Consider the following 12,200-nt stretch of genomic DNA (forward strand, 5'->3'; position numbering starts at 1 on the left):
TCTCCACACACCTGCACACAGGTGTGATCATTATCAAGCAAACAGGAAGAGCCTGAATGGGAACTGGAAACTAATCCCACAGCTGCGGGGAGATGACTTGTGTGTGTGTGTGTGTGTGTGTGTGTGTGTGTGTGTGTGTGTGTGTGTGTGTGTGTGTGTGTGTGTGTGTGTGTGTGTTTGTGTGTTTTTGTGTGTGTGTGTGTTTTTGTGTGTTTCTGTGTGTGTGTGTGTGTGTTTTATGATGCCGTCCATGTGTCCATGAGTGAAAATTGCTGAAAACTTTCACGTGGCTCACTCCCCTCATAATCATAATCCTCTCCGTCGCCTTTCAACAACGTGGCTCGGCAGTGGCTGCGGAGCGAGAGCCTCTATCTAAGAAAGCGTTTAATCGAATCATGATTGTACTTTTAGCCGCTTTTGTCACTTTCAGGAAGTAGTACGAGGGCGACTTATTGTCCCCCGCGTAGTAATAACAGCGGCACAAGTGTGAAAGCACTGCTGGAATGTCCTATTTCCTCAGAACAAATTCCTGCACCAACTTTTCCCCTCGTGGCTTCCTGTAATGTGCTTTTCTTGATGTATTTGTTTTAGTGATAAAGAGGGCGTACGAGCTGCTACACTTCCCCTGCCACCAAGTGGAACAATTTACTATGAAATCACCAGTGGGAAGAGGCTCAAATGCGATCAACATGCAAAATGAGAAGTTTTGCCTTCTCGCGGTTTCTACGTGATCGCTGTTCTAAAAACGCCAACTCTAAAGAATGCAAAAAAAAAAAACGACTTCAAATTATAATAAATAAGCGGCCATATAGACTTCGGGCGAGAGTTGCGGGGTTGTTTTGGGGACGCTGGGAGGGGGGCACTGCCACTCTGTCAGTTAAAATCAAGAGCTAATATGTTTCACTTTTCTTTCCCCTCCCCTGCCTCCTTCCCTCGCTCCAATCTCTCTCTCTCTCTCTCTCTCTCTCTCTCTCTCTCTCTCTCTCTCTCTCTCTCTCTCTCTCCCCCGTCGCCTTGATGTGCTGTAAACAGGGTAAAAAGGGCCCAGCTGTGTGGAGTTATTGTTGGTGTCAGTAGGAAGTGCTGATAGCTTTTGCAGCTGAACAAAAGCTGGATGAGGGGAGTGGAGGGGCGCTCCAGACACTGTGGCTCCAGCCTAGATTCTCTCCCACAATCCCTGCACCGTGCTCCTATTGTTCTGCCCACCCAGGCCCTCCCTCTGCCCTGTCAGCTGCGACCTAGGACAGAGGGCAGGAAAAAAAAAAGGAAAAAAAGAAAGCAAAAGCAAAAAAAAAAAAAAAAAAGAAGAAAAAACGACAACTTTTTTCTTCTTTTGGAGGCTACTGAAACAGTTAGTAGAAACAGTCCGCGCAGTAGTTAAGTTCTTGTTACAAGGGAGCTGTGCTGGTGTTGTTATGGTCCATCATTAGGCTCCTGGTGTATAACTTTGTATAATAATAAGGCATGAATAGTCAATAGCTGCTCAGATAGGTGATTGCAATTCATCACTATCCCATTGGACCCAACCCAGGTTTTTAAACTTTTCTAAACTTTGGACATGGAAGTTAGAAAGTCGAAAGCTATAATTTTCGGGAGGAATTTGCACGTTGCATCAGCTTACTTACAAATATAATTGTGTTCCATTCTGCCGCACCGCCATATGCCTATAACTTTGTTCTGAAATACCAGACTAATTCTGTAATACAATAGCTGAAACTTGACAAAAAAAAAAAAAAAAAGCTAAACGTAAAATAAATGTAGGGATGGTGAAACAAAATAATTTCTTAACTTTTTTTTTTTTGTAAAATAATAATAATAATAATAATAATAATAAAAAAATAATTAATTTATAAACATTAATTAATTAATTAATTAATTAATTAGAAAATATATATTTTTTTATTTCTCAGAGCAGCATGCAATCTTGCAAACAAACAAACAAACAAAACAAAAAAATCCAATACTCAAACCACCATTATACCCTACATAAGCCACGAGTTTCCACGGTGAAAGGTCTAAAAGTAGCCTGCACAAACGTTCTGCTACCGAGGAATGCGACAGTCCTGCACAAATGCGTAAAATGCGCTGGATTCCTCCACACCCTGCCTTCAAAGCCCTCCTCCCCCTCTTTTCTCCCCATTCTTCTGCTCCGCTTTAAGGGGACACCGGGTGACAATGGCCGCTTGCAGGTGCGCAGGGCGGTAATCTCATCAGAGTGATTTAAGGTGATAAATGAATGATGATCTCCCGGGCCGGTTTGTTTCTCAGGGTCCGAGTTGCAGCAGCGCGGCGCAGGACGCAGGTGAATGGGGCAAGGGAGGGGGGGGGGGGGGGGGGGGGCGGGGGGGCGAGCCCTCTTGTTTGAGGTTTCCATGGAGACCGCCCGCGCGGCGCCAGGCTGACAGGCGTCAAGGCGCGGATGAATGGGTGACGTCACCGCGCTGGCGCCTGCCAGTCTGCCTCGGCTTGTTTGGACAATCTGGGGGAAGATCCAGAGCAGAGCGGCGCAATTTCAATGTGCACACAAGGCTGAGCACACACGGGGAGCATGTGAAGGAATCCGTGAAGCAAGGGGAGGAAAAATAAGAGCGGCTGTGTCCTAAAAAAGGGCACTTTATGCGTATAAAGAGCGCTTTGAGTTCTTTTTAAAAAAGGCGCGAGGTGGTCTCTGCGGTGTGCGCGTGGATAACTGGCGTGGATATATATATTAAAAAAAAAAAAGAAAAACAACGACACAGACAATCTGTACATTTCCGTGCTGTAATCTGAAAATGTCCTTAATTGTTGGACAGCTTTATTGAACTGCCGCGAGTCCGTTTACTTAAAAATCCACAATTCCCCAGAATTGTTCCTCTTCCAATCACCACTGTCACCTTACGGCGCCACCGTCATCCGCATCTGCAGTGGGGTCCCACCCGTGACGGTGAGAAGCCAATACAGGGCGCTGTATGGTCATTATTACAAAGCATTCATCCTATTTACCCTCCACCCCACCCCGCTCGCATTCCCACAGTCCACCCCCCCCCACCCCCCACGCACCCCCGGGCAATCTACACCTGCAGAGTCCCCAAAAGCAGCGGAGTGGACAGCTGGATTCCCACATATTACCCGTAAAAGACACACATTTGTTTCCATTTGTAACGCCATCCCTCAAACAGATTGTAAACCAAGATAACCAGGCGGGCCCCGCCATTGGCTCGGCGGACCGCCGTGGACCGACCCACCAATACGAACGCGGCCGCCCCATTGGATGCTCCTCCCGGACGAGGACGCGCTGGGACACGCCCCCGCCGCCCCGGTCCACTATAAAGCCGGGGAAGTTCACCCATGTGGACGTTGCGAACTGTCAACATTGCCGTGCTATCAGCTCCTCCGCGGCTTTCCCCCCCTTTCTTTTTTTTCCCTGGAAACTACACATCCTACCACACTCAGCCAAGATGAAGGTTGTCGGATCTACCTGCGCCCTGAAGAGCAAGGTGGGCGGCGAGGAGGTGGTGCGCTGCCTGTCCGAGCAGAGCCTGTCCATCTCCAAGTGCAAGATCCCGCTGCTGGACGAGCAGATGAGCGCCTTCCTGCAGGACATGAACAGCTGCTACAGCAAGCTGAAGGAGCTGGTGCCCACGCTGCCCACCAACAAGAAGGCCAGCAAGGTGGAGATCCTGCAGCACGTCATCGACTACATCTGGGACCTTCAGGTGGAGCTGGACGAGCCCGAGAAGAGCCGCCAGCACCCGGCCTCCGGCGTCCCCCGCACGCCGCTGACCACCCTGAACGCGGAGCTCGCCAGCATCTCAGTTGAGGTGAATATCTCTTCGTGTGCCCGCTGTCTGACGGCGCTTCTTCTTGCCGTTGAGTGATCGTTCAATGAGGTTTTCATCTTATTTCAAATGTTTCCGTTTTGGTTGAAGTTACAGTGCGCGAAGGTTCCCGGCGCGCGTAAAAAAAGGCCGCCGTTGCCATTACGCACGGACATAGTTGTTCCTGTCATCTTGTCTGAAGTTCTCATTTTCTAATCATTTTGTTATTTCCTTTCAACAGACTGGCTGCTCGGAGGAGAGGATCATGTGCCGTTAAAGAGTCATGGAGCATCTCTTCATAATAGTCATCATCGTCACTATCGTCACCAACGTGAAGACCGAACAAGGCTCCCTGGCGTGACATGTGTCCACGTCACATCCTTGAACTTAGTAAGGGGGACGTTTGAACCCCCACCCCAACCCCCCCCCCCCACACACCAGAAAATAGAAAGGTATATTCTGTGGACACGGATGGAGAAGATGGAGGGGATCCGTCCCCTCTCAGGGGCCCTCTATTGATCAGAGGGTCCTGTTCGGAGAGGACTGGTGCAGTCCACACAGACTGGGTTGTCCGGGGAACCACGGCAGTTTAGGATACCTTTGTTGCCTGTAGAGTTGTTGTTAAAAAAGACGTTAATTTGTTTTTTGATATCTTGTGTAAATCTTGTTGAGGGAAAATATTTTGTAAAAAGAAAAAATAATCCAATTTCTCAGATTCCTGAGCGACAAACTGTATTGTATATTACAATGTCACAGTATGTGAAAAAAAATATTGTTTTCTTACAATGTATCTTATTGGTGTTTTTATTAAAACAAGACAAATAATTTTTTTTAACATCCACGCTTGTGCTGTTGCTGTTATTGTTTTGACATATCGTCCAAGAGAGTATTGATTCCATATGTCAGTATTTATTCATGCTGGATAATAAACCAACAGTCCACAGATGGTTGGTGAAGGAGACCTTTCTAGAGAAAGTTGTCCACGCTGCTTGTAATTACATTTCCACATGCAAAGAAAAAAAAAAACCCAAACCCGCTTGTATTCCCAGGGGTGTTTGGGGAGTATCTCTATGAAATAAACTATTAGGACAGCTCACTGTTACCTCATGTACGAAACCAAAGCTGGTGGTCCACATAATGACTCACATCTTGTTAAATTGGTAATTTGCCTTTATTTGGGGGGTGGTGCGGGGGGGGGGCGCTCGTTAACGGATCGCATTACACGAGAAAGTTCCACTTTGAATTGTTATGGGTGCAGGGGGCTCAACGCGAAGTGGCAATAATTAAAAAAAATAAAAAAAAAAGAAAACACACACACACATAGACCTACCTCAGTCCAAAATGCGGGGGTTGGATTGGTATTGGATGGCACTCGTGTTATTATTCATCCCGTGGGGAAATAACACAGTACGCCGGGGACGGTGGGCTGCAGTTGTGCAAAGCAAGCCGAAGACAACATGACAGGATTGATCAAATCAACGAGGAAATATGGTATAAGAAAATATCAATAAAAAGCAAAGACACGGGCTGTTCCAATCTGTGAATCATTACGACACTTCCAGCGGGCTTTTTATTCTATTTGTTTATTCATTTATTTGTGGTTGGGTTTTTTTTTGTTTTTCTTTTTACACTTTTACCAATTCACCCCCAGCTCGGAACATTTCATCATAAAACCTCCAATTTAGAAATGGCGTTTCAATACCGATGCGTCTTTTTTTTTTTCGCTTTTTTATTTATTATTATTGTTTGGTTTTTTTTTAAAGGCTCATTTTATTTTCAGTGGCGGCACACGGGTTAAAACAAAAAAACAAAAAAAAAGCCTTTCGGAGAGGCGCTTCGCTCTAAGATTTATTCGCTCTCCCCCCCGCGCAATGTTTTTCCCATTTCCCTGCGGTGCGACGCGCGCAGCTGCAGCCCAGTGCGTGTGCCGTGTGTGCGTGCGGGGGGGGGGGGCGCGCGCGCGCGTGTGATAGCTTTGTGCCAAGGGCAGCGAGGGCGGCGGGGCCCAGACTGAGCGGCGCCTCGGCACACCTGGGGAAGTTCAGGTTAAATAGCTGCACATTCCTCGGCACACAGCTGATTGAAACATTAACAAACAGTGATCCAGCAGCCAGGCCGCAGATGGGCCGGGAAGGCTGCCAGCACAGAGACTAAGAGATTCCCACAGTACAGTAGTTAGAAAGGCTGCTATTAATATACACCACTCCCCACCCTCCTCCTCCTCCTCCTCCTCCTCTTCCTAAAGAAACTTCAAATTGAACGGGAAAGAAAGAAAAATAAGTCAGAATCGAGGGCAAAAAAAACAAAACAAAACAGGACAAACCTCCAAAATTAAGATACCGCGCAAATACAATTTGTTTGAAAAGAACCTAACACGAAGAACAAAAGTCATCTCAGAATTAAGGAAAATAAATTCAAATATGAAACTTTAAGGGGGGGGGGGATAAACTCAATGAAGAAAATAAAAATTCAAATGAAAAACACTAAATGAATACAAATAAATGTAACTTTAAATCAAGAGATAAACATCCAAATAAAAACGCAATTTATAAAAATATTAAACTTTAAAATCAAGAAAATAAAAATCCAGATCAAAATAACTCAATTAATAAAAAAAAAAAAAAAAAGTAACTCAATCAAGAAAAGCCATTGAAAGTCAATAAAGTTGAAAAAAAACAAAAACAATTTAATATAGAGCTACTGGTTTCTAGGGATTTTGAGAGCCCCGCAGACGCTGTCTCTCTCTTTGCAGCTGCAGACTGTGTAAATGTGATTAACGTGTTGTTAAAATACCAGTTTGTGGCCCTCAGAATACAAGCATTTCATGAGCTCAATACAGGCTGTGGCACCCGGGGTCAAAACACAGTCCGCGGATTGAATCAACCGCGCCATCAGCTCCCCCTAAAGGCCACAGAGGGCATCGCAGGGTTAAGGATAATGTGGTCAGCAGCGCCGCCCCGTGGTCATCTTTGCGCTTAAAGGCGCAGTGTGTGGCCTTCAGCGGCATCTAGCGGTGAGGCTGCAGATCGCAGCCAAGTGAATTCGCCCCTCCCAAACATGGCGGCCTCCGTTGACGAGGCGGGGGCCACAAAACTGGCGAAAGGCTTTCTCTGGAGCCAGGGTGTTGTTTGTCTGTTCTGGGCTACTGTGGAAGAAACATGGCGGTGCAACATGGCGGCCTCCGTGGAAGGGGACCTGCTGCCGCGTAGATAAAAACGGCTTATTCTAAGGTAACAAAAACACGATTCTTATTTACTTGGGATTATACACTAATAAGAACATAATTATGACTATCTTCTATTTCTGCCAGGTCTGTTGCTTAACTTCTACAAACCACACCTTTAATTGGCTCATTACTCTTGTTTTTTGAAGGAGTATCTTGGCAAATCTAGGCCCCAGTACATGTTACATAATAAATCTCTCTGGGCCAGGACAATTTTAAATATACTGCAAACCAACCTATTTAAGTTGAACATAGAAGAAATATGCAGGCTGTTAAACTATATTTAACTAGGTCACCTATTTCCACCTAGAGGCTTGCTGAAATGTGTTATTACACATTTATTAAACTAAAACCTCCATTTATTTCTTTTGTTTGCAAGGCGAAAATAAGCTCTTTCCATTAGCGGGCGAGAACAATTGGATTTGAAGCGTGTGATTCTGCTCCAATTGGACCTCACCTGTGGTTGGTCACCGGTGTCTGCAATTTAATAATCAGTCATTCAGCCAGCTGGAATGGAGATGAGCCAGAAAAGCAGAGAAGCGCCTGAGGAGGTTCAAACAGAAGATGAAGCCGACAACGGACCCTCTCAAGAGCCCCAAGTCCCGTCGCCACAGACCTCGATGTTCCCTTGTCCTTTATGTGGCCACAGGAGAGGTTGATCGAAAACAATGTTTTTGCAGTAAAGCGTTGTTCAAATAGTGGAAAATCTCACTTTCAGACACAAGGCCCGACAGTTTGAACTCTCAGGATTAAGCGGTTACTCATGAAACGGGGTTCTACTACGGTGGGACACGCAGGAGAATGCCACTGAGGAGACAGACAGGCAGGCTGGGGTCTGCCAAAACACGCCTTGGGGGAAAAAAGTAAATATCGTTTCTGGGAAAATGCTCGGTGCACACACACACACACACACACACCACTTTAACAGCTGTTTTTGACAGATCACAAAGTCTATGTTTGCAGAAAACAAAACCTTAGAAGCGAGCACTGTCCCGGCGATCGGACATGGAGGAGGTGCGGTGATGTTTTGGCCGTTGCTTTGGTGCCGGGTGCCTCGACTCTGTGCACGGCATCGTGAAATCATGACATTACCGAGGTGTTTTGGTGCACGAGCGTCCGAAAGCTGTCTCCATGGACGGTTGTGGCTCACACTTTCTAAATGCACCCAGGAACGGTCCAAAACAGAAGTGGGCCAAACCTTCAGGGTAGCGATGTAGGAATCTCATCCCTTACAGTAGGAAGCGCCTGATAAGTTCATTTCTGAAACCGTGCTACCAATCGAGGGTATCCATTATGTCGATGCCTTTTTTGTTTAATGATTTTAAATGGTTCCAAAAAAAGTTTATGTATTTACAAAGAAACAGTTGTGGAGAGCACATACTTGTCAATTCCAACATTTCAGAGAATTTAGTTAAATGTTTATTTTTTGTTTTTTTTACTAACATACTAATGTCAGTGCATCCCTAGGAACCACTTTGGCTATTTCTTTTTTTTGAATCACTTTACTGATCCCTGTGAGGACATTGTTCCTCTGCCTTTGACTGCATCGGGTCCAGCTCTAGAGCAAATTCCTGCAAGGAAACCCACGTAAACACGGGGAAAACATGCTTACTCCAGCCGGGTTTCAACCTCATTTCTACCTGGTAAAAGTACACGACAGGTAAGTGTTGCTGTAATTGCTGCCCATTCGAAGCTCAGCACTACAGGAAAGCTGCAATGGGTCTTTCCTGTAAGATTGGAAGCAGAAAGGTCTAACAAAACCCCCAGAACCAAGATTGTTTAAATAGAAATTTGTATTTACATTCATATCAACATCAAGAAAAAGAATTCTGTAATACATCCTGTAAAACGACAGCTTATGCCCCAATAAGAAAGTTACTGCGCGAGCCTCCAGCCTTTTCTTTTTGTACTTCATTGAAACGCTACAAAAATCATTTTCCTGAAGTCACAAAATCTGGCCACGCACACCTGACAACCAAATAAAGAAAAGTTAGTTTCTGAAAAATAGAAGGAATAGATTGATATGTCTTAAAGAGTATCTCATTCCAATGATATTCCTCTTGCATTTTCTTCGGGGTCTGAGAAGGATGAGGACCTCTTGAACTAATTCCACCCCTCTACCCGGTCACCTGTACGCACCAGAACACGGCCAAGGTTTATTCCTCTTTGAAAATCCATGATCTGTACCCATCTGTTGCCATAATACCATCAAAAACAAACAAGAATGTACACCAGCAACCTAGGAAAACGTTACAAAAATGTGGAAAATATCTTTGGATTGCGCATGTTTTTAAAAGGTAGATTTTTCAGTGAGTCAAGGATAACAGTCAAAGGAGGATGAGTAGACGCCGCAGTAAGGGTTTTCTTTGGCGGGGGGTGAGATCCAGGGTGAGGCTTCCAGACGCATCTTCACCAGCCACATTATTAAAAACCCCAAAACAAAAAAAAAAAAAAAAAAAAAACCTTCCGCTCATCAAATACCCATCATTACAAGTAAAAGGTAAAAGTGCCTCACTAAATAAAACAACGCATGGCAACCATCTGTTGAGGGGAAGGGGAGAGAGAAAAAAAACAATAATAATAAAAACAAGACGTACAAGAGAAGAACCCAAAATGCCTGCGTTTGAACACAAAACTGCAGATGAACCCAAACATTAACCTTTGAGACGCAAAAATACAACTGTTTTTTTTATACTCTGTGCAATAAAATAGGCCCATAAAATGCATGTATACTTTGTAGGATATTTACAATTGGTATTCACAGAGAGGACTTTTTCGCCGCGCAATACTGCAGTACCGTGCGTCTGCGGGGGGGGTGGGGGGGCGTTAGAGCCGGACAGTTATTGCTCCGTTCTGCATGAAACACTTGTCGTCCCGCGGGCTTCCGCTGAGCGACGGGGAGGGGGGTGGGGGCACTGCCAAGGCATCGAATCTCATGTAAGGCGGTGACGATGAAGAAATATTGCAACAATCCTTTGTTTTTCTTTCTTTCTGTGTAGAAGCCTGCTGGTAAAGTGCAGCCGCTGCCAGTTTGTACCGTTTGCCCCTTTTTCTACTTGCCACAGGACGACTGCAGTGCGCGCACGCACACACGCACACGCACACACACACACACACACACACACACACACACACACACACACACACACACACACACACACACACGACCCCCCCGACCAAGCGATAGCAGTCTGTTGTTTTGTTTATTTGTGTGTGTGTGTGTGTGTGTGTGTGTGTGTGTGTGTGTATGTGTGTGTGCACGCGCGCGCAGTGGAAGAGCTTCCTCGTGGTTCCTGTCCCACAGAGCTCAGTGCGATTTCTAGCTGGAAATTCCTGCTGCTCCTTGGTAGGGACTCGCTCGTCCTCAGCAATATTTCTGAAAAACAAACAGGACACAATTACAAGGTGTTCAAATAACACTTCCCTTTATGATGTACAACTCTCTACTGGGGCACAAGGAAAAAGATGGCTGCTATCTGGTACAATGTGATGCAATCTGTCGGTAATATTTCTATGAAATGTTTGAAATTCTAAGTTAATATTTCTTAACTGCCTTGAACAAAAGGTTAACTTGGTAAAAACACTTCATTCTTGACAATATCTACGTTTGGCCCAGAAATCCTTCAGTTCATGCATCCGTACTTCAAGTTGCATGTACCTGATCGGGACCCATCGACATGCGGCCCATTCCCATGGAGTTCATGCCCATCTGGCCCGCTCCGGCCCCGCCAACTGGTCCGGGGCCTCCCATGGAGCTGTTCATCATCATAGGCCCAAACTGGCCCTGGGAGCCTTGTTGGGGAAACTGCTGCTGCGGGAAGGAGCTGAGAGAGCAAGAGAGACAAAGTCCCTTTTTTCACTTGCACTTAAAGCTGTAAATCCACTGGCAATGTTCCATATTGGCGTAATGTGGGAACAGGAGCTGGTGTCAATGTTATGTAAAAGTCCTTCCGTAAATTTCCCCATTCTCCACCTAGTTTTTCATTTCCGGGAAAATGCCGGTACGGCTGTGTTGTGAATGGAAGCAGTAGCATTGCAGGGGCAAGCTTGAAAACGGTTACGTTCATCTGACAAGAAAAGCTTTCACGTGGAGCGAGCGAACCAATTACAAGACTACAAGATTGAATATGCGACTTGTTTAAGCTATTTGAATGTTCCTTTTAATGTACCGAATGCGTGTTTCTGCAAGTAGATCACGAAAAAACATTACATGCCTCGCAAACTTGTTGAATATTAAATCTATTAAATATCTAATATTAAATATTGAATCTCTGAGATCCAGGAAAAAAATGAAACCGGTTCAGATTCTACGTCCATTGCCGACACAGATTGTCCAAACGATTGTATCTACACTGGAACGGACTGTCCCTTGCCTCATCTATTCCAGCATTGTCATGGCATGTGAAAATGTAGCTAGATGTGTGAATTGTGAAAAGTTATCCCTGTCATTTACCGGGAACTATGTGTGAAAGGGGCTTAAGAGCACAAGCCAAAGCCAATCCAAAGCCATGAGTTTCAAATAATACAACCACAGGAGTAACGCCAAAGAAACAATAGATACCATTCTACGTAGCTTTTTGGTGAATTCAATTTAAGTTATTTAAATAACCCTTAACCACAGTACAGTCTCAAAGGGCTTCACAGGCACGTTTCACAAAGAAATTGAGAGCATCCTCTCGTAATTCCTTCTCAAACTCCTTTTAATCATCTTCCAGCAGACAATCTGAGGTGATAAGAAGTTGAAACATCTCTTCAGAGAGTGGATATTATGGAAGGTACAAGGAAGATGGAAGATATTCTCCAAACCGTAATTGACAAATTATTTGCGAGCCTTGCAGGACTGTGTTTGGCTTGTTAAGTTCCAGGGCTGTAAAACGATGGTTTGATATTCAAATGCTATTCAAATTGTTAAAAAATAAATAAAAACAAGACTTTTGAATCTGAAAATTACAAAAACATACGTATATCCAGTGTCAGCAGAAATGTACTTTTTATAAGAATGTTGCACGCGTACATCAACATACATCCTCTTTGTGGGAGCAAGGGAATGAGCTGGCCAAAGCAGGCATGAATGACCGCTTTCAACTTGAGGATTACCAGCTTCCCCTTCAAACGGCGATTACAGATAAATTGACCCGTTTTATCTGGGAAAAAATGCGGCCGATTAACATTTCGCAGGG

General features: G+C 44.9%; 2 protein-coding genes across 4 annotated transcripts in view; one reads left to right on the forward strand and one right to left on the reverse strand.

The window, feature by feature from the left end:
• The first annotated feature begins 3,346 nt into the window (after positions 1–3,346).
• Positions 3,347–4,636, forward strand: id1 (inhibitor of DNA binding 1, HLH protein). The gene is made up of 2 exons (XM_080001633.1): positions 3,347–3,800; positions 4,039–4,636. The coding sequence occupies exons 1-2, from the start codon at positions 3,438–3,440 to the stop codon at positions 4,072–4,074; spliced, it is 399 nt and encodes a 132-aa protein (XP_079857759.1). The 5' UTR covers positions 3,347–3,437; the 3' UTR covers positions 4,075–4,636.
• Positions 4,637–8,795: 4,159 nt separating this feature from the next.
• ncoa3 (nuclear receptor coactivator 3) overlaps positions 8,796–12,200 on the reverse strand; it is a 32,636-nt gene continuing 29,231 nt past the window's right edge. For all 3 annotated transcript variants that reach the window (XM_080001628.1, XM_080001627.1, XM_080001626.1), the window contains exons 22-23: positions 10,679–10,844; positions 8,796–10,396 (exon numbers count right to left, since the gene is read on the reverse strand). In XM_080001628.1, the coding sequence (XP_079857754.1) occupies positions 10,385–10,396; positions 10,679–10,844 (178 nt within the window). In that variant the 3' untranslated portion in view covers positions 8,796–10,384. The remainder of the gene's footprint in view (positions 10,397–10,678; positions 10,845–12,200) is intronic.

The sequence above is a fragment of the Zeus faber genome (genome assembly GCF_960531495.2).
Source record: "Zeus faber genome assembly, chromosome: 5".
Taxonomy (NCBI): domain Eukaryota; kingdom Metazoa; phylum Chordata; class Actinopteri; order Zeiformes; family Zeidae; genus Zeus; species Zeus faber.

Excerpts from the sequence above, each read along its gene's own strand:
- id1 (XM_080001633.1), top strand. The coding sequence starts at position 3,438 with ATGAAGGTTGTCGGATCTACCTGCGCCCTGAAGAGCAAGGTGGGCGGC. Across the intron at positions 3,801-4,038 it reads TCGCCAGCATCTCAGTTGAG|ACTGGCTGCTCGGAGGAGAG; the intron begins GTGAATATCTCT and ends TCCTTTCAACAG.